At 42.5% G+C, this 22,785-nt stretch overlaps 2 protein-coding genes across 2 annotated transcripts in view; both read right to left on the bottom strand.

Moving 5' to 3' along the window:
* Nucleotides 1-22,785, bottom strand: part of LOC306921491 (CREB3 regulatory factor-like) — a 116,864-nt gene that overhangs the window by 26,392 nt on the left and 67,687 nt on the right. The window lies entirely within an intron of this gene.
* On the bottom strand, nucleotides 12,403-22,590 carry LOC306921759 (mitoferrin-2-like). The gene is made up of 4 exons (XM_079499045.1): nucleotides 21,864-22,590; nucleotides 18,016-18,244; nucleotides 16,493-16,549; nucleotides 12,403-15,770 (listed from the first exon to the last, which is right to left on the bottom strand). Exons 1-4 carry the CDS (start codon nucleotides 22,290-22,292, stop codon nucleotides 15,166-15,168), a joined length of 1,320 nt encoding a protein of 439 aa, XP_079355171.1. The 5' UTR covers nucleotides 22,293-22,590; the 3' UTR covers nucleotides 12,403-15,165.

The raw sequence follows: 22,785 nt of genomic DNA, 5'->3' as shown, positions 1-22,785 counted from the left end.
TGCACAGAAAACAATGTTACTCAAACAGTCTCAATCACTATGACCCAAAATGTTACTGCATCGTAATTGAACACGTCTGTACACATTTACCCATAGGTCAATTTCTAGAGTGAATTATTAAAATGTAACTTCCTGCATCTGGGCCATAACCCCCATCACATCCTCTTCTGTCCAACAAGAGCCCATTTGAAACTTTCCACACGTTTTCAAGTGGAAAAAGAAAAACGTTTTTATGTTATAAACAAGCACTAAAAATGAATCATTGTAATCCTGTTCTGAAATTGCCCCTGTCATAATCAGACCACAAGATTTGGGGCAGGTACAGACAGACAGACAGACAGACAGACAGACAGACAGACAGGCAGGCAGGCAGGCAGGCAGGCAGGCAGGCAGGCAGGCAGGCAGGCAGGCACGCGCGCACACACACACACACACACACACACACACACACACACACACACACACACACACACACACACACACACACACACACACACACACACACACACACACACACACGCACACACACTTGACAGTTAATGACAGTAACATGTAGTAACTTACTGTAAGAGCGATGTGTATGCTGTCCATGCACAACCCCCCTATGAGACTCTTATGACTCAGTAATAAGCACTCCAGCCATTAGCGACCATATCAATGAAAGTCTCAGGTGTCCCAGACGTGCCCAGACAACGCACACAGACTCGAAACAGGCGATTATGACGATGGTAAAGTGGTTTAAAGAAAATTCTGATGCCTGGTGCATGCAAGACCTGGACGAATGGTGGTAAATGCTATAAGAGCTCATACTGTGGGCTTGAATTAAATTCATGTTTCCAAATGCATGTCTCATCTTTCCTGTCACACACACTCATCTGTAGACTATAGTAACTTCTGGTGCCAGATATGATGGGAGGGACAGTGAGAATAGCAGATCCATACAAGCTCACACATTGAAATGCATTGTGGTTGTAGATCGGCTATAGTTTCGTTAACTGGTTGTATGATGGAATATAAAAAGTAAGCATGAGAGACAATGTGTGAGGCATGTAGTATGATCAAACATAAGATCACAGGGGGGCATGAGGCCTCGTCTGTTTGGAAGTAGTCCAAAATGTTTAACTTGTACAAATTTGACATACAAGAATACAATAGTGTGTGTGTGTGTGTGTGTGTGTGTGTGTGTGTGTGTGTGTGTGTGTGTGTGTGTGTGTGTGTGTGTGTGTGTGTGTGGGGGGGGGGGGGGGGTCCTCAGCTGTCCCTCAGCAACTGATGTTATGTGAGCCGGTGCAGTACTGTGCTAGAACCACTGATGTTAGGTGAGGGGTACATGCATCAGTGTTGAGAACCACTGATGTTAGGTGAGGGGTACATGCATCAGTGTTGAGAACCTGCACTGATGTTAGGTGAGGGGTACATGCATCAGTGTTGAGAACCACTGATGTTAGGTGAGGGGTACATGCATCAGTGTTGAGAACCTGCACTGATGTTAGGTGAGGGGTACATGAATCAGTGTTGAGAACCACTGATGTTAGGTGAGGGGTACATGAATCAGTGTTGAGAACTATACTGATGTTAGGTGAGGGTACATGAATCAGTGTTGAGAACTACTGATGTTAGGTGAGGGGTACATGAATCAGTGTTGAGAACTATACTGATGTTAGGTGAGGGGTACATGAATCAGTGTTGAGAACTATACTGATGTTAGGTGAGGGGTACATGAATCAGTGTTGAGAACTATACTGATGTTAGGTGAGGGGTACATGAATCAGTGTTGAGAACCACTGATGTTAGGTGAGGGGTACATGAATCAGTGTTGAGAACTATACTGATGTTAGGTGAGGGTACATGAATCAGTGTTGAGAACTATACTGATGTTAGGTGAGGGGTACATGAATCAGTGTTGAGAACCACTGATGTTAGGTGAGGGGTACATGAATCAGTGTTGAGAACTATACTGATGTTAGGTGAGGGGTACATGAATCAGTGTTGAGAACCACTGATGTTAGGTGAGGGGTACATGAATCAGTGTTGAGAACTATACTGATGTTAGGTGAGGGGTACATGAATCAGTGTTGAGAACTACTGATGTTAGGTGAGGGGTACATGAATCAGTGTTGAGAACTATACTGATGTTAGGTGAGGGGTACATGAATCAGTGTTGAGAACTATACTGATGTTAGGTGAGGGGTACATGAATCAGTGTTGAGAACTACTGATGTTAGGTGAGGGGTACATGAATCAGTGTTGAGAACTACTGATGTTAGGTGAGGGGTACATGAATCAGTGTTGAGAACTATACTGATGTTAGGTGAGGGGTACATGAATCAGTGTTGAGAACTATACTGATGTTAGGTGAGGGGTACATGAATCAGTGTTGAGAACTACTGATGTTAGGTGAGGGGTACATGAATCAGTGTTGAGAACTACTGATGTTAGGTGAGGGGTACATGAATCAGTGTTGAGAACTATACTGATGTTAGGTGAGGGTACATGAATCAGTGTTGAGAACCACTGATGTTAGGTGAGGGGTACATGAATCAGTGTTGAGAACTATACTGATGTTAGGTGAGGGGTACATGAATCAGTGTTGAGAACCACTGATGTTAGGTGAGGGGTACATGAATCAGTGTTGAGAACTATACTGATGTTAGGTGAGGGGTACATGAATCAGTGTTGAGAACCACTGATGTTAGGTGAGGGGTACATGAATCAGTGTTGAGAACTATACTGATGTTAGGTGAGGGGTACATGAATCAGTGTTGAGAACCACTGATGTTAGGTGAGGGGTACATGAATCAGTGTTGAGAACCACTGATGTTAGGTGAGGGGTACATGAATCAGTGTTGAGAACTATACTGATGTTAGGTGAGGGGTACATGAATCAGTGTTGAGAACTACTGATGTTAGGTGAGGGGTACATGAATCAGTGTTGAGAACCTGCACTGATGTTAGGTGAGGGGTACATGAATCAGTGTTGAGAACCACTGATGTTAGGTGAGGGGTACATGAATCAGTGTTGAGAACTACTGATGTTAGGTGAGGGGTACATGAATCAGTGTTGAGAACCTGCACTGATGTTAGGTGAGGGGTACATGAATCAGTGTTGAGAACCACTGATGTTAGGTGAGGGGTACATGAATCAGTGTTGAGAACTACTGATGTTAGGTGAGGGTACATGAATCAGTGTTGAGAACTACTGATGTTAGGTGAGGGGTACATGAATCAGTGTTGAGAACTACTGATGTTAGGTGAGGGGTACATGAATCAGTGTTGAGAACTACTGATGTTAGGTGAGGGGTACATGAATCAGTGTTGAGAACTACTGATGTTAGGTGAGGGGTACATGAATCAGTGTTGAGAACTACTGATGTTAGGTGAGGGGTACATGAATCAGTGTTGAGAACTATACTGATGTTAGGTGAGGGTACATGCATCAGTGTTGAGAACTACTGATGTTGAGGTACAGCATTGCTAGATTGTGTTTGGGTCTCACTTATTCGTCAAGAGGACCCCAAATTCCACACCACACTTTTGCCTTTGATGCAGCCTAGATTTGACAACTTCCAGGCCTATAGATCATAAAAGCTTAAAATACCCGAATTAATCAAACTAAAGTGAAAAGATAGCCCACTTGATGTTTCCATTAGATCTGCAATGACTTAAAGCTGGTTAGATAATAAATCATTCTAACATTGACTGACATCAGTTGAGTTATAAAGGGGAAATATCTGCTATTCTAACAAAATCGTATACAGTACGTATTCAATATTACTACAGATAACACAACCAATGGTGAATGCTGCAAGGGGATGGCTGTGGTGATCAATGTGATCAATTTGGGTACCTATAACATACACAAGGAATTAGCGTCTACTGATTGTACTGCTTGTATTGTTTTGCTATAGTGTAGCAGGGCTATATTATGAAATTCAAATAGGGATCGTACGAACATTAACCATACTGTATTGGAGTCTGGACGATGTAACTGAACAAGGTAAGGTTCCCCAAGTTGGTACAGGTTCAGAATGAACAGAACCAGAAGCTGATGTAACAAAAGTGTCAAGTTTATTCAACATGTAAATTATTCAAGTTAAAATACAGGATGGAACTGGGGTTTTATAGCTGGGAAATCATGATCCTAAAAGTGGTTGTATAGGTTAGGTTAAGTAGTAGCCCCTTAGTTATACCTTTTCTGAATTTGGGACGTCGTTACCAACATCCCAATTTCAGAAAAGGTAACCAAGGGTCCCGAAAGGGGCTGGCTAAGTAGGTTGAATGTCCTCCTATACAATAGATCACATAATACATGGTTACCCAACTTACCCCTCAATACAAATTATAGCAAAAATGACTAAAATACAACAAACTACCAAAACCTAGCTATACCCAGTCAATAGGTTCCCACTGAATACCCACAGTCACATGTGGATGTGGTTAACCCAGGGAAGGACCCTCTGGAAATACAGATTAGTTGACCAACATTGTCCATATTGCCAAAACCCTCTCCCCTACCCTTTACTGACTGCAGCAGCATCCAGCTCCCCCTCATGCCCTCACAAAACATCACACCTGCCGAACTCTGTAAATGGAATATGTCACTAATTAAAATATATCCCCATATATTCAAAATGAATCATCAAAGCATGATGATTCACATTTGTTTGAGGATCTTCTGGCTGTACACCTCATGTGCCTCCAGCATGTGCCTTCCCCAACAAACACTCAAATCAGGCTTCTGGACAAACATTAGGCCTCAAACCTGGTCACCCCTTTTAATGCACTACCTTAAAGGGGCAACAAAAGCAACAGCAGTCCTGGAATTGTTGAAAAAGAAAGACACAGCTGTATAAAGGTATAGCTTAATATAAAGGCAAGCTGTCATTTTCCAAATTACCTGCACTAAACTACAGGATGCAAAAGTAGCAGGTATACAAACTCACAGCGTGCTGCTATTTTTGTGCATTTGAATTGTTTTTGGAATTGTTTTAACACAAATCTTCTGGGGGTCAAAACATTTTCATGGGTGCTCAGACCCCTAAATGATTTTGGGGGTCCTTGGCAAAATAGGTTTGAGAACTAGTGATTTAGAAGGCATTTGTAGAATCGGCCTCTTGCGGGTGTTGGCTTAAAAGTGATATAACTTGGAAGCAGTATTAGGCTAATATATGTTGCAATGGACACATGTTTGAGAAATGCCTTTTTAAACTGTTACCCCGTGTCCTGGGGTGGGAAATGGGGGAAGGCGAGCCAAAAGGAACTGTTCAAGCTGGAGTTTGTCTCGTCCATCAGCCACAGAGATCTAAATATTTATCCTCTCTGATCCACATTTATTCATTCGCTGGCACGGCTCTATGGGTCAAAAACATTATGTTTCTGAGAAGATCCAGTGGACACACAAATTGACCAGTACCCAAAACCCATTCATCCAAAAATGTCAGTATTTACAATAACACAAACTCACAGCGTCTCACTAAAATCATTATACGCCCTGCATGCAAAATGGTTTCACCATGAGTTAAAAGAAGGCACACACGTCACACAGCCCTTTATTCTGATGTTTGTGAATAAAGGAAAAACAACACTTAGAATTATCCAAACTAGAGACAATGAGTCAATGGACCTTTGGTTTTACACATTACAAAGAACATAAAGGCTTTACTTGACTCAAGGGCAAAATATATAACAGGATTAGGAAGCCATCCCTGAATACAAACAACAGACCATGTATTAGGGTACATAAGTGTCCAAAAACATAGAAGACAAATAAAAAAAGCTTGAAGATAGTATAGGCACTATCAATTTAACACTTACTATTTACATCCTGCAGCCTGCAGATTTGTGACAAATCTTTTGAGGGGTGTCCATGATTTTCCATAATTTCTTATGTTAACATTGATGATTGACTGCAGTGCTTCCCTTGAATAGATTTTTGACATAAAACAAAATGTAGAGGATGAGTTAATGCATTTATTGTTTAATGAAACCTCCACAATTGCATGCAAAGCGTCTTACAACATCTATAGTTTAAAAGTGCATTAACTGTATATGAGAGCAGAAATACTTTTCACATTTCTAGTTGGAGTCTCTTTACTTTGCAATTTTGAAATGCATTATACGCTTACCTGACACCCACCCACCCACCCTATTGGTATGCAACTAATCTCATTTATATATGGTCTACTCTAGATCCAGATATTCTCTGGTGAATACATTTTCAACCACAACCACAAAAATGGCCAATGTGTGGTTTTTTCCTTATTAGTGGGAGAGTGGGAGAGTGCAATCATCCACCTATATAAATGCACCATTTACCATTTAAGCAACTCAAATAACAAGGGTGAATACCATTTGCCGTTTTGGCAATTATTTTGGAGGCGCTACCCATGCACACGTTGCTCATTCCATAAATGCCTGGTCTTTACAAACTGTACCTCGTTGTAAAGGTGACTAATCAACGATAAAAACAATATAAAATACAATACCAATTGTTATTAATAAAGTGGAGAAATAATCAACCAAATTTAAGTTTCCGAACTTTTTGTGAGGAGTTAATATGAAAACATGCATCTCCCATGCATCAGTCAGTCAGTCCGTCAGTCACAAGTCGTGACACGCTCCATATACATTATGGCCAATACAGAATTAATTCCATATGTTAATCTGACCTCATTAAACCCTTAGATCTCCATATATGGAGCTGACCTGTTCTGACATCACAATGGTATGGTATGACAACTACGGCAAAACCTTGAATGTCGAAACCCTGACACAAACCTGGTCACACAATATCGTCTCCAAGGCCAAGGACTGGAAAACCATGGGCGAAATTAAGAATGCGCCCCAGCCAGGGACAGAGATAATGGGTGGATTACTAGTAGTGTAGTAGTGGCAAAGATTGTTGACATTCAACAAGACCACTGCATATACAAGGCGTGTCCCCGTGCAGAGTGCAGACTCAAGAAAATTGTAGATCTGGAAGTTACTGCTGTGCCAAATGCAGCAAAATCTTTCCAGACTTTAAATACAGACTTGTACTGAAGGTCAAAATAGCAGACTCTGGGGACGAGCAACATGGTTGACATGCTTCCAGAAAACCGTTGAGGTCCTGCTGGGTCACAAGCTGGGTCTCAAGCTGGAGACAACGGTGGCAATCAAGTGGACACCACAGTAATGGAAATCCTACCAGTGGACCAATCATCAGCTGCCCGACACCCAGCAGTGGGCGAAAACTAGTCTAGAGTTCTCAACAGGCCTGAAAATTAAGGCTTAAATTTAATGTTTGTGTAGGACGAAAATAGAGATTTGCCCAGACACATATGACGAGATTCATCTTATGGGCCGGGAGCATGAATGCATTCAGCAATTGTCATGACAATCTATCCATTGCATTTTGAGATCTTGCACACAAACTAGTTAGGAAAAGGCGGGGACCGGGCCTTATCTTGCCTTACCCCTTATGCCTAAACTTTTTTGAATTGTTTTACTATTTTGAAAAACATTTAAGAATATAGAAATAGAATCGACAACATGTCGGGAACATGAAGGTGCACACAAATTCAACAGAAATCCAGCCAGGGGTTTTTGTTGTTTGGGACCAAACCTTCAAAACAGACATACAAATACATATACAAACACATGGCCATAGCTACAAAGGAGAGATTGTGCAAAATAAATCATTCATATTTTGACACTATCTGAATTTATATCATGCATAGGGCCTACTTTTTGTTCTAAATTGCCTGCTGGCTTTAGGGAAAGCCAACAAATATCACAAACAAGGGTTCCTATTTATATTTCTGTTTCCCTCTGAATAAAATCAGAAGGCACCAAAGATCATTTTTAAATAACTTGATTTGACTAAAATGTTTAAAGACGAAAGACGATGTTGTCTTTGTCACAATAATATTCTCAATTTCTGATTTCAACGCAACAGGTCACATTTCTGTCTTTGCAAGCTTTTGGCACGCACAACAAAAACCTGAAATGTTAAGATGTATACCTATAGTTGCCTACGGTTTCATAATAGTGTGGAACCCTGTGTTGGTTATTTCAACCCAATGGTTATTCTAATAGCTCAGGAGTGGTTATCCTTTTTTTCTTAGGTTTTTCTTATTTGCCTAAACTGGAAGAACCACCAATGATTACTTACCTGAAACAGGGCTTTCAAGCTTTGCCTCTTGAGTGCAAATCATTAGAGCATATAACCACATACATTTATCATCCTCCTATACCTGTGTTTAAGGGCAGATTGCTCTCGAGTAGTATATCTGTAAAACAGCACTTCATAGGCTCCTGGTACATGGGGGTGCCAATTTTGACAACATGCCATATTGCCACAGTGAATACTGATAAATGCTGTTTACACAGATCCATACGACTGTATGGAGTGTTTTATTGTCTGTATTTGTGTGAGCAGGAGATGGGCCGTCACCGATGAAGCGATTAGAGACTCATCCCACATTAAACACCAGTGAAACTCCATTTGTCAAATCAAGGGGATTGTAGAGGATTTTCTCAAGGGAAGACTACTGGCTCCCCTCCCTCCCTTAATTATTTCTATCTCATAGGTCTGTATATTATTTAATAATTTCCTTGCATATTTAGTTTTTAGTATTTATTTTTGTGCAACTATGTGCAATGTTTGATTACGAAGCCTAAAAGGCAAACAGAAATTATTTCTTTATTCATTATTCCAATGTTCAATGCCAAAAACATGATTAAATCGTTAATCACAGTTATTTGTGTGACAATTAATCATTAACTTAAACGTGTTAATTGTAGTTGAAATGTTGAGAACTAGCTCAGGTCTTGGGCTAACACTCTTGATGTTGACCTTGGCTCTGACCAGCTTGCTGCCCTTAAGCCATGCTGCCGTACGCCACACAGACAAGGGCCTGACCTCACCTGTCGCACAACAGCCGAGATGTTCCTTCTCAGACAAAATGGATCACTAACATTTCATAACACATGTGAACTTTAGGGAGAAAGGAATGGCAATAAGGTAAAGTGAGATGAGAAGACAGCATTTCAGTTTGTAGGCCACAAGGAACGACAACAAACACAGGGGGCCCCGCGTGAAATGGGATCCACCTTTAAGAATGATGGTAGTGATTGTGTGTGTGTGTGTGTGTGTTTGTGTGTGCTAGGGGTGGCATTCTCTGTGTAACGGTGACGACACCCTCTTGTCATGAAAAGGTCACAGATTTTTTTTCCTGCCAACAACCACCAGTGTTCAGTGTTGTTGCCATGTCAACTTATTATTTATAAGCGACTTCTTTAAACATATTTTTCTGTAAAGTTGCGGGTTCGTTTTTTTTTTCCGTTTCTAAAGTGTAGTTGCTTTTTAATTTTAATTTATTTATTAAACCATTACATGTTTTCAATATTTGTTTTAATTTTGAGACAACTGACTAGGCTACTCGATAATGTTAGTGTAGAGTAGATGATGATACATTTTATCTGTGTTGATTCAATGGGCAGATGGAGTTGGTTCTGGAAAACTATAATGGCGCCATCTGGCGGTGTCTGGAGGCAGTGCAGCAAACATACCGGTATTGTATGTCTGTATGATCAATATTTTTGAAGACTTAAACCACGCACGCATCGGATTTGATAACCTCTAGATGACAGGGCAGGCTCAACTAGGCCTACACCTAATTAGGTGTGTAGCCTACATAAAAGTAAAACTCCTACATAATGTAGGCGTTTACCTCGTTAGGATTAGCTGGGTAGATAGGCCCAGATAACATCCATGTGCATAAATATAAATGTGCATTACCGTGATTTTAAAAAATCATGTAAACTATGACATAATCCAGAGTTACTAGAGAATAATAGAACGTGATATATATAGGGTTGCCACCTTTGAGATCTTGAAATAAGGGACACTCTTTACGCCTGCCACGGCCTTGCGGCGCAGGCGTGTGCGGCAAGGCCGGCAATAGGTTGAAGCAATAAGTTGAAGCAATAGGTTGAAGCAATAAGTTGAAGCAATAGGTTGAAGCAATAGGTTGAAGCAATAAGTTGAAGCAATAAGTTTAAGCAATAGGTTGAAGCAATAGGTTGAAGCAATAAGTTGAAGCAATACGTTGAAGCAATACGTTGAAGTTTCCCTTCAACTTATTGTTAATGCTATCCACAACTTTTGAAGTAGAATTTTGTTTTCCAAATGAGCATAACAACATAAAGAGTTCTGATTGTGAATCCGAGTGGTTCTTTAAATGGGCACAATATTTAATTATATTGATTTTTTTTACTTTAAAACTCAACATTATTAAACAATCAACTATAATAGTCTACTAAAATAGCAGGCTAACCTATCCCCACATCAGCAGCCAAGATGTGGGCTATTGGGCAGGTATTAGAAATACTACTGACATGACATCTTGTAAAAACACGGATAAATAAGATGATAAATAATATAAGGTCCCATACCGAATCGATCTCAGGAGATGTTTGTCAAATGTCAAATGGATTTCATGTTTGGGTCATGAAGAACTGAAAATGAACTGAACATGAAGAACACGAAAAGATGAAATTACCTACCTAGGTTCCATCATGGAGTCAAATCTTTCCGGTGATAAAATGGCCACCAACGTAATCAAAAAAGTCAACCAAAAGAACAAGATTCCTATACAGGATCTCCTCACTGGTCAACAAAAACACCTTGAAGACCCTAACAGGAGCCCTCGTACAAGGTTTCCTCGACTATGCATGCACCTCCTGGACGGTACCACAGCACCTCAAAGGCCCTTAAAACAAGGTTCCAGACTTCCCAAAACAAACTGGTCAGGCTACTACTTGGCCTCACTCCCCGAACCCACATGGCTGGAATGGCTACAGGACTCTATACTAGGAGCCCGCGGACCCCCATTAGAAAATATATGCCAGCAACCCCCATAAGAGAGGATTTTTATGCAGTGATTCTCAACCCATTTAATTTCAAGTACCAGTTTGACATGCATTAGTCTACGGACCCCCATTTAATGGCATTTCTATCTCTGGGCCCCCAATTCATATTGTAAAATCAATGTTAATTTAACTCTGAGGGTCCATTTGGTTCCATTTGTACACTCTCAGAGTTACAGACCCATAAGGGTCCATTTGGTTCCAAACTATAATTTAGCTGGGGACCCCCTGGAACTCCCTCAAAGACCCCTGGGGGTCCCCGGACCCCACTTTGGGAACCACTGGTTTAGGCTACTGTGTGCCTCCTGCTAGAACAATTGTGCTGACTTTAATATTTCCTGTGTTTTGTTTTGTTCATTATTGTTAAATTCAGTGTTGATGTGTAGAGGCTATTTAGGAAAATAAGGAACAAACTGTGTTCCTTATTGGTTCAATAAGGGACGCATCATTTAATTCTCCAATAAGGGATGATTCTGTATTTTAAGGGACGGGTGGCAACCCTAGATATATATGACAATACCATGCAAAGCATATAGGTATAGGGTTAGCTCTCATTAGAGCTATGGACCAGAGCTAGGTGGGTCATTACTCATTAGCATATGGGTATTGTATTGTTTATGCTTTGCTATCTCACCACAAACGTTCTATAACAATCTTACCCAATAAACGCATCTTCAGTTCGTTGTATCTTGGCCCTCACTTAGCTCTGGTCCATAGCCTTCTGCAGGGCAGAATCGTAGAAGCAGTAGAAGGCTATGGACCAGAGCTATAGCCCTCACTGCCCTCAGGCCCCGAGTCTTCTGGTCCTGCATGCTAACCTTTAGGCTTTTCCATCCAGAACCAGTCAGCTTGACTGACTCCTCGCATTAGTGTTGCATACCTCCTTTATGATGAATTCCTGTTCTGTCCTTTGTCTATATAGAAGTGTCTATTTGTACGTCTCTAAATGTTTTTGATGAATTGAACATTGTGGACCCTATTGGAAACAAGTGTAATGCTTAATTGGGTCGTCCACTCACAGTTAACAGCCTTTGTATTGAGTTTGTGCTTGAAATGTACTGTAATTCTGCAAACTGTTAATACATTTTTCAATCAATCAATCTGTGCCATACCACCTGGAAACTAGCACCACAATTCTAGACTATGGTTTCCTGCACAAGACTAATATCGTTCACAAGGCTCAGATACCGTCGTACTGTGTCAAATATCAAGATATATACTTTTTTTATTTACAAGATGGGACAGTGGCCATAGATGATCTGACTATAACGAAATAGCCTTCACAGAATTAAACTAATTGAATAATTTGGGTTGCATTTCAGCCATTGTGGGCAGTAAAGTTAAATAATAAAAAGACCCTCAGGGTTCCCTGAGGGGATTCCAAATGGACACTTTGAGTGTACACGTGTGTACCATTTGTACACTCCAGTCTCTGAGTTATGGGGTCCTTCAAATAAAAAGACAAGCAAATAAAAAAAGACCCGAACACAGTTAGAATTTCTCAGCGCTTTGATACCAGCACCAAGAGAAGACCCTGCTTCTGCGAGGAGCTGCCATAGCGAGTTTATTTACAATTCACAAAATACAGGCTTCTCTTTCAGTTTTCAAGCATTTCACATTATCATCTTTTTTTGACCCATTTAAATGTTCCACTCCTCTGTCTATTGCCATCAGTCTTTGGTTTTCCATGAATGAAAACTCGGCATAGCAAGAAGACTAACACTTCAACAACAGCTTTAAATTATCCAGCATGTTTTTTCTTCTTCCCCTTGCATTTAGAAATGTATGACACAGGTTATTCATTACTACCTGGTTGGAATATAGAATGGCCGATACAATAACTATAATTCAGTACAATTTGTCTCCAAAATATAGCTGGCTTTCATCTGCCCATCTCTCTACATCTTATGTACAATGCTCTAATTTCCTTGCATATGGCTTCAAAACACAAAGTTATGTTTCAAAGGAACTCTTGCTTTGTCGTTGTGCGTTGGGTTTGTGGCGGCTATTTGGAAGGCCTTGTGTAGTAGTAGTAATTGTCATTGTACACTTAACTTTTTTCACGAGTCAATGTAAATGACTAAGTGCTACGAAGCCGTGCAGATTTCAAAATCAAAGAACAAAAACAAAACAATCAAACAAAGAACTGTATTTGCTAAGGCATTTAGTTATGCACTTCGGGACCAATCTGAAATTAAGACTTCTATTCTAAAATGCAACATATTGTAGTAATGTAGTATTCCTGTGAAAACAAAGTCTTCTTACCATGAATGTTCTTGAAATGTTCAATTTCAACATTTTCACCAAAAAAATTAATTTAACATTTTGTCAAATATGGCCTTTAGCCCATGTTTGACAAAATGGTAAAAGCCGACTACTGCTAATCTTGAAAATGTACCCGTAGGTATATATCATTTTTATAACATTTGCTAAAGAAATCATTTTTCCCCCCATGTGACAGATATCACATTTTGAGATCAAACTCTGCAAATGTGTATCAGCAGCATCAATCTGCAAAGACTGATCTGGATCCGAGTCAACTTTTTGAATCAATGACCCACAGACTAAGCATCCTGGAGAGAACAGTGTTGACCTGAAACCACTGACCAGGGGTAATGGAGAAGCAGAGGACAGCACTGCCCGACCAGGCAGACATCATGTACAGACTACAGAGCTGACCCATCCATCCAGTGCTTTCAGGTCCCTGAAACAGTCTACAACAGTGTTTCTCAAACTTTAAAAAGTCAACTGACAATTTAGAACCCTCTGAAGGAACCCAGAGTGTCCTCTGGATCCCACCTTTGAGAACCACTGGTCTACAGTCATGACAGGCAATGGATCTCCAGGTTCAAGAGTTACACTGCTATATTACATTGTTTTGAGTGTTAATTTTACTTGAGAGTGTAGAATGGGCCCATAATGCGCAATACTACCTTCCAACGTCAGAAAAACTGGTTCGGAAAAGTCTCCTAAACTATAGTTTGGGAAGGACAGGATATCTGGAGGTACACAGCTTCCGAAGGAAGGAGTATGTACAGTATTGCGCTTAAGGTCCATCTGGTTACATTTGTACTAGGGTTGGGATCCTGTAGGATTTGTATGATTCTGTGTCCTCTACGGTCCGATTCCTTAACAGTTCCCCTTCACAATTCCTTTAGGGGTTCCAAATGTACCCTGTAAACCTTTAACTCAGTGTACTTACAGTACAGGTCTGTAACTCTGAGTGTACACAATTTTGTACACTCCCGAGTTACGGTGGTGCTTGAAATGGAAAAGTTTGAGAAGCACTGATTATTGTAATTGTATAGCAGACGTGATGTCCACACACCAGCTTTGACAGTGTGATAACTGGAAACAGCTCCAAATGTGATGGAACCGATTCCAGTTCCTCAATGTTGGATTCGGTTCCGGTCCGGATCCCAACTCTAATTTGTACACTCCAGTTACAAAGGGATAAATTAACACTCAGGATTTACTGTGTAATTTATGCTCATCCAGTCACTGTAACAGCACACAATCACATTCATCCAATTAACAGAGGCATATGACCCTAATCCCAGCCACAGCTAAGTGTGTTTAATACTCAAGTGTTACAAAAATCAAAATGTGACACTCTCAGCTCAGTAGGCTGAGGATAAGTCCTGCCAGTGTCAACCAACGGGGTGAAGTCAGTTCTTCAGACTTTAAATAAATCTACAAATAATTAGTTACTATATATTCCTCATTAAACTTAATTTCAGAAAGAGGCAACATGCCTTTTTCTGACTGTAAGCAGCCACATTACAATGCGCTGACGAAGTATCGGACCATTATTTGTTAATGTCACGTAACCGAACAGCCGTCTCCGGAAGAGAGATTTAATCATGTACTTTGTTGTAATTCCCCCCCCCCATTGTTTTATGTGTAAAGTTTAAACTTGTTCCACAGATGAAGTGGTAGTAACATATACTGTATATACAGTATATTTATATTAAAGTGCAAAGTATGTCTACATTAACAGTTGAAAGAGGGTATATTTCCCAATGCTGAAAGTGTGAGCATTGTCTAGATGTTAGGAGGTTTATCCCTATGGTCTAATTTGTCACTCTTCATCCCTACATAAGCCACTTCAGGGGAGGGGACTGACAAATGAAACCTAAAGGAAAAACAAAAAGGGCAGAGAAGGACATGGTTGGGTGGGGAGGAGGTAAACCGGATTCCACATCAAACTGAAGCTCTTGTCTTCTCGCCGCCACGCAAGCTTCTCTACTTGTCTCAGTCTCGCTCACCGCGGAGCTGCCTCTCGTGCTGCCGCTTGGTGATGGCATACTTGAAGAACTCGTAGACGGACCAGCTGATGGCCGTGGAGGGCATCTGGTATATGACCCGGGCCTGGACGCCTTTAAAGAAGGCCGGCATGCCGCCCATCCTGTAAACCGTCCGAAAGGCCTCGCCCAGGCCCGAGATGTGGCGGGAGGAGTCGCCGCCAGCGGAGGCTGCTGCCACCACCGCGCCGACCCCGCCTCCCCCCGCGGCCACGCTCGGGGCCTGCGCCTGGAGCACGTGGATGGTCAGGGCCTCCTGGGTGTTGAGCAGCGTCTTGCACACGTCCAACGGCGTGGTGATGGAGGCGGCTAGGGCGCCGGCCAGTGCGCCGGACACCACATGTGAGGTGGGGTTGTACTGTCTGTGCGGGTTGAGCAGCTCCTGCAGGTACTCGTAGGTCATGAAGTGGAGCGCCTGGAACGGCACGTTCATGGTGAGCTGCGTGGTGTAGCTGCGGTAGAAGGCGGCAGGGCCCTCGCGCTGCACCAGAGCGCCGATGCAATGCAGTACGCCGCGGTACGGCGAGTTGTACATCTGCATGCGCTGTTTCACCACTGGCCAGGGCAGGGGGGGGGGGGCAGAGAGGTGGTTAGGATGCACAGACATGTCAGAAAGCACAAAAAAACCCTTACTTTTACTCCGAATGGATATAATAAAATAATCTGTGTCCCCGATTGTACCATATAGTCACTTTTCCCCATTTATGTGCTGATTGATCAGATATCTATGTCCATTCTAGAATAGTATTAAAAGTTGCCCAGTCATGAAGTTAGGGCATATGGAGGAATACATAACACATATTACAGGATTCATTAGCATTTCCCCCCCCCGCCATATTTTACAGTACTAAAATGTAAAAGAACAGAATTCCTTCCCAGTTCATTCCCCACATTGTCAACCGGAGTCTTCTCTATCAGTACAGTAACAGTTGGTAAAGAAGAGTCATGAGCTCCCCCTAGTGTCACAGCTGCAGAGTTACGTGCATGTGTGTGTGTGACTGTGTGTGTGTGTCAGGCGAGTCAACATATTAGAACGGTGGTTCTCAAAGTGTGGTCCAGTCCAGCCGTCCAGGGACCCTCAGGGTTCCTTGAGGGCATTCCAACCAAATGGAACCTTTAGACTAGAGGTCTATAACTCAGAGAGTGTACAAAATTACAAATGGAACCAAATGGACCTGGTTTCATTTGTACTCTGAGTTATGGGGTTGTTGAAACAAAAATACTAGACTGTATGTATTAGACTAGATCATTAGAGTAAGAAGAGAAAAGACTTGTACCTTCTGCTGGGTTCATAACAGCATCATGGAGTACTGTGGCCATGCAGCCTGCAACACCTACAGGAGACAAAGAGCAGAGGGGAGTTCACCTCTTCAGGCTTAGTACTAGGAAATTAAGTACTTTTACATTTGCATGCAATTAACAAGCTTGTTTTTAACCGATCAGGTAAAGTCACCTTTTTTCCAGTTATGCACACTGGAATCTGGCCAGTAGAACCACAGCCACATTTTCTAGGGCGTATCCGTAGATACCTGGCGTTTAACCACATACAGTACTACGGTAGTTGCAATGTCCCCACCCAGTTCGATTCTAGGCAAAAACCTGAGCTGCAAGTGCCCCTCCCAATCTCCTCCCAATCTCCCATCAATTCTCTGTCTCGCTACAATCAATTAAAAAGGCCAAGGGCCTTTTGTCTGTCCCACTTCTCCCAGCACACCATACCATACCCCACCCAGTCCTGACCATCAGGACCATCGGTTGACATATTTGACACTCCCGGCCATCCAACATTTGTGTGGCTGTGCCCTAAAGCAGAAAATACTTTGGTTATTACCCAACAGCAGGAGTGTATGTCCATAGAACACGTTGTTTTCCTCCTTTCTTTAGTAAAGACACACCCTAATGCTCTATGCAGCTGGCATTTTTTTGTTTTTTTGCAGCAGAACAGCAGCACCCCCCAGGCACGTAAATAAATTTACAATTTTGGAGGAGTGCACTACTAGTGCAGCTCATTAATATCACTTTTTTGACTAACCAATTAAAACCAAGGAAGAGGAGAGACTAAGTAGTTGATCCTGGCTGTGTCTTATAACCTGCATTGAAGGGCGATACCACAACCATGCCAATGATGCCATCCACATTTACCAGTTTTTTGTCTAGGCTATTCGCGATAACGCAGAATCGCAAATGACAGCATTCAAGCACAGCAATGGTTGCTAGGTTCAAACATTGCGTAATGAGTGCCTCTGTGACTGTGTGTTTTTAAAAAGGTCTCTACACATATCAAAAGTACTAATAATAATAATAATAAATAAATAAACATTCTGTGGACACAGCCCTTAATGTTAATAGAAGAAGCAATACTGTGGCACAACTGCTGTGTTTTCCATGGCAAAAGTCAGGACAGGCAAATAAAGAAAATGGTAAATGGTGCTTTTATCCAAAGCGCTATACATAGATTGTGCATTACATGCATTACATTCACCCATTCACAGTGACAGTGTGACACACATTCATACACAGATGGCAGAGGAAACCATGCAAGGCACCAACCTGCTCATCGGGAGCAGTTCGGAGTCTTGCTCAAGGACACTTCGACACTAACTCATGGGGGAGCCAGGGATCGAAATGGGAACCTCGCGGTTCCTTTCCGGCTGCTCTAGCGGCCACTCTACCCCTGAGCCAATGCCGCCTGGTGCTCATGTGAAACCAAACGGAAGCACTTCCAACAGTCTTTTGGAGAAGTAGGGTATAGCAGCAACATCCTGTGTGTTGATGTGCACACAGGCTTCCTAGTTCCTACCGTTAGCAACGTGGCTGTTGGCTCCCGGGTAGACCGTGTTGTTCAAGGAGAATTTGATCTTCTCGTAGCAGGCGAAGTACAAGGCATGGGCTGGCCCCGCCCCGACCGCCATAACATTCATGCCACGGACAGGCCTCCACACCCCTTCGGTGCGCACGATCTGCCGCAGGGCGCCCATCACACTGCGGTAGCGTGCTCCAGGCTCTGGCTGCAAGCTCTGCATGCGCGTCTGTGACAGGGGCAAAGAGGTCACAAATCAACAGATTTCCGACTGGTATGAACTATGAAACCATGTTAAAGACACTTCCCTTAGAGAAACGTACATACATCCTACAATTGTGTGTCAAATGTTAATGGGAAGACATGAGAACTTGGACCCTGTACCTATTGTTATGATTTATTTTGTTTTTGTGTTTTAAATTTGTAGTTGTGTCTTGTGTTTAAGTATTAAGGGTGGTTCTGAATGTTAAATGTCACAAAACTTTGGTTCTGTCTGAGCAGAATTCCTTTCAATACATACTCCTGTGTACTGAGGCTGCCTTGAACCTAATAAATTGCATGAAAAGAAAAGAAAAGCGAAATCAAGTATCAACAGTTGTTTGTCTGGTCACCATACACCAAAATTGGCACACTGGACAGTGCCACAGTGAAATACACACTGCTACACCGACAATAGGTTGAACCAACTGCAAAAAGCCATCCATGGAGTGGTTTTTCCGTCATAGTTTTTACATTTTTGGATAGTACATTTTCCTGACAGCACTACAGACGTTCTCTCAGAAATAAAATCTTGTAGTTTCTGGAATCAGCTGACCCAAATGCATTAATAACTAACTAAACCTGGCTATGTATGAAAAGACAATGACGCACTCCGGCAATTCAATTTTACGCAATGTGAAGAAATCTCGCTTTCTTCCTGAGACGTAATCATTTAGGGCTGCGGTTGGCAGGCTGCCATGGAAATTCCTTCTCTAGACTGCTGGGAAATGACTTAGTCTGTTGGAATGTGCCAACTCACCCCCCCCCCCCCCCCAGTCACTGAAAATGTCATGCGTTTAGTGGTCCTGGTCTTGATTAGCCTGGATCCAGCCCATAGACACGCCCACTCTCTGAGTGGACTTCAAGAAGCTTCAGAGTCTGATAATCAGGCTAGGTCTTGACCGATTTCGGAGTGACCCACAACAACTGAGTGTTTATAAAGAAAATGAAAGGAGAAAAAAAATATTCTCCCAACTTCCCTACTTCACAGAGCTGAATCTAAAGAAGAAAAAATAACCTAAAACTCTGACAATAAAGTAGGATCAAAATCATCAAATCATGGAATACAACACAATTGGAAATCGGAAAAACAAGTATAATATAACTATTCATATGTATATGTCTACACAGTATAATGGGGCTCCCAATGTGTGCTGCTTATATTTCTGACTAATATGTCTGGCTGAGATGTTTGACCATCATCTGTGCGTCATATAAGACAAAAAAAACTGAACAGCTTATGATCAGAAAGCTGTATTTTAGTCATAAGGGAAACTCCTGTTTGAAATGTTAATGGTTGCCTTGAACCTTGCCTGATATGTGCAACTACTCCACTATCTTGCTTGGACATAACACTGTTAATAGTTTACTGTCAGCCATGTACAATAAACTGTACACTGTTAATAGTTTACAGCCAGCCATGTGCTGTAGACTGTATTTACTATACTTACTCGTCTTGTGCATGTCCCCGATTAATTGCCACGTGCCAAAACCCGTTGGCCTTCACAATGTTCTGTGCACTATGCGTGTGGCTGGATTGGGGGGAATCCTTTTATTTTTTGGCCAATATTGAACATTTGATGCCATTTACAACTGACTGAGTAGGAGCAGGTAGAACACCACAAAGGCACCTAACTAAGTATGCCTTTTTAGAGGAGGTCTGCTGTGGCTTCATAAAGAACAGAATCTTGCAGGCCATGAGGCCAAATGACAGAAATGGTAGGTGTCAGGAGAAGTAATGTGATCTTTAGACTATGTACTATTGTCCATTACTATTGTAGGTTTGAAGCCTGCAATGTCCTCCTGTCAACGTGTTACTGAAAGACATTGCAAGTCATTCTGGGTAGCACCAGAGACTCTAGACTCTTAGAGCATCAAATGTACAATGTAGCCTAAATGTATATAGGGCATCAGAACCAAACCTCTCTCTGCTTGACAGGAACAAGACCTTTCAAAGGACCCTGAAGAATGAGGAAACTTATAAAAGCCAAAGCAAGAAATGCATCAGACAATGACCATATGCAACAAGAACAAGTCATGATGTTGAACAACCTGCTTTGTTGACACCAGGAAACAGATGATGAAAATGAAGACAATGGTCACAGTGAGGAAACAGTCCACAAAACATTACTAGAATAGAAACCAAATTGACTTCCTAGTTCCTATAAAGATACCATCTGCAAAAAACAGAGCAAATCTTTGAAAATCTATTAAGACTATGTTCACTTCAATTACTTGAAGCTACAGTAATTGAACTGGTTGACACAAACATGTTACGCTCAACGCTAACTCTTTAGAAAATATAGAGTTACATTTCCTGTTATGGCCAAGCCGCCAAAGAATGCTAGTGGGCCAATTATCAGAATAAAACCTTCAAACTGTCCAAAAGAGAATTTATTTGATTTATGGTGAGATGCAATTTTGTGTAAATATCATGACAATTTTATTGTTTCGGCTCATACTACTTTCCTGTTGGGACCATTTGTATATAGTAGTCTGTGAGACAAACTATGGACTTCTTCAGCTGCCAAGTTCAAAGCTGCAACTGAAGCGGGTAACATTATGGACGCCCGATATCAGGTGTTAACTGCGTAGCTACTAGCTAGCTACTCACAGCTCGTACATTACGAGCATATGTGAGCTAAGCAAAGGTAGACATGACGACAGACTCCAGCTGGCATTGTCAGACTTCGAAGAGCAACAGGGTGCTGCCAAGTAGTAACGAGAGGTACAATCAAACTGACATGACCTTGAGGCCTGAACAATATTGCTACTATAATAATGTGCAGAAAAAGGTCAACTGTAATTTGCTGTGATAACTGTGATTTGTGACAAACGGCCAGATGATACTGCTCGAGAGTGAGACCAGTAACCAAGCTTCCCGGACCTCAACTAAATAGCCAGCCTCTCCATAGCACACCCAGTCACATGATGATACCCATCCTGTGGAATGATAACGTGTGTAATAACATCAACAACACATACCGGTAAATAATCACAAGCTTTCCATGATCCAGATGCACTACAAAGGCTACAGTTGCACAGTTAAGATCCTCAGTGTAACCTCAGAATACAAATGGGACCAAATGGACCCTTAAATGTCAATTTGCTCCCATTTATACACTCTCAAAAGTTTGTGTACTAACTGTAGTACTGAATGTAGTCATAATCATATCATAGTAACATAACATACCGGTAGTAAACACATCATAGTATTAGTAACTAATATAGTTCAATATACTACTATGTAGTTACAGTGCAGTAACTGTGTAGTTACTGCACAGTTAGTTATGCTAACTACACCTAGCTCCTTTCGGAACCCTACGTTAAAGTTTCTGACATTTTGATGACTTTATGGTCCAAAGGAGCTCAACCCGGGGGGTCCGGAGACGGGCTAAACTACACCGTAGTTATGCTGTCTATTTACAGACAGTTATGCTAACTAGTGCTAGTCTGCTAACAAGCCCTTTCATCCAGGCTTAGGCTCAGTTGACGGGCCTTATAAATCCAACTCCAAAGCAATCGGCTCGTTGGACAACACAAACAAACATGCTATGAAATGTATATTCATTGTGATATATTATATATACCTTCACACAGTCGATGGGGTACATGAGGCAGTGCTCCATGATGCCAGCCACGGACCCTGCCAACATGTGGGTGCTGGTGGGCACTCCCTGAGGAAGCCCCTCATAGTCTATTTCAGGAGGCTCCACCACCACCACCACCGCGGAGTGCTGCTCCGCCGTCCGATGGTGATACACCGGCACCGGGCTAAAGTCCTGCTCCCCGCCGCCGCCTCCTCCCCCCAGCCTCGGCAACGACGACGACGACAGACTCCCGACGACGAACCCAGCAGCTCCCGTGGTGTCCAGGAGCCTGCCGCCGAGCCACCGAATGTCCGCCGCGGCGCCCGTCGTCACCCCACCGCTGTTGTTGGCGGCGCAGCTGCTGGAGGTTCTCTCCACCGACATGGTGACTCCTCCGCCTCGCCGGGAAACGAAACCGTCCGCTTCCATGCGGATGGACGGGAGGGGTGGTGACTGAGGTTCGTCGACTAGTCAAACTAGCGGCTGTCTCTTCGGGTGTCGTGGTCCGTCTCCCCCGCGGAGCAAGTCGGCCTTTCTTCCAGCCCAGATAATAACCGTTTGAGAGTTCCGTTCCTGTCTGAAGGTAACGGAGGGGAACCAACCATACAAGCCGAACCGACCGCGGAGCCTCAGGTCGTCACGGCGGCGCGGGCGGTCGAAGGGGTCGTGGATCGGACCGGAAGGGACGTAATATCGGGGGTGGATATGGCTTCGAATCGGGAAACAGTCCGAGTTGGTCAAAAATAGCTGTCAGTCATCCACGATCGGGCGAGACGTCAACGCGATTGGACCGTGGGTTCGTAAAAATAAAGGCGGGCAAGACAAGAGAGACGAGGGCGGGACTTGAGAGCTGTGACAACAGAAGGGCATTGTGCGGTATTTTCATAACAGCGGTGGTCACGTGGGTTTTGAGCAAGAAGGG

This window comes from Electrona antarctica (assembly GCF_951216825.1).
Source record: "Electrona antarctica genome assembly, chromosome: 4".
Classification (NCBI taxonomy): domain Eukaryota; kingdom Metazoa; phylum Chordata; class Actinopteri; order Myctophiformes; family Myctophidae; genus Electrona; species Electrona antarctica.
Note: the sequence above shows the minus strand (reverse complement) of the source record. Positions and strands in the feature narration are given on the sequence as shown.

Excerpts from the sequence above, each read along its gene's own strand:
- LOC306921759 (XM_079499045.1), bottom strand. The coding sequence starts at position 22,292 with ATGGAAGCGGACGGTTTCGTTTCCCGGCGAGGCGGAGGAGTCACCATG. Across the intron at positions 18,245-21,863 it reads ACCCCATCGACTGTGTGAAG|ACGCGCATGCAGAGCTTGCA; the intron begins GTATATATAATA and ends CCCCTGTCACAG. Across the intron at positions 15,771-16,492 it reads TGTTATGAACCCAGCAGAAG|TGGTGAAACAGCGCATGCAG; the intron begins GTACAAGTCTTT and ends TGCCCTGGCCAG.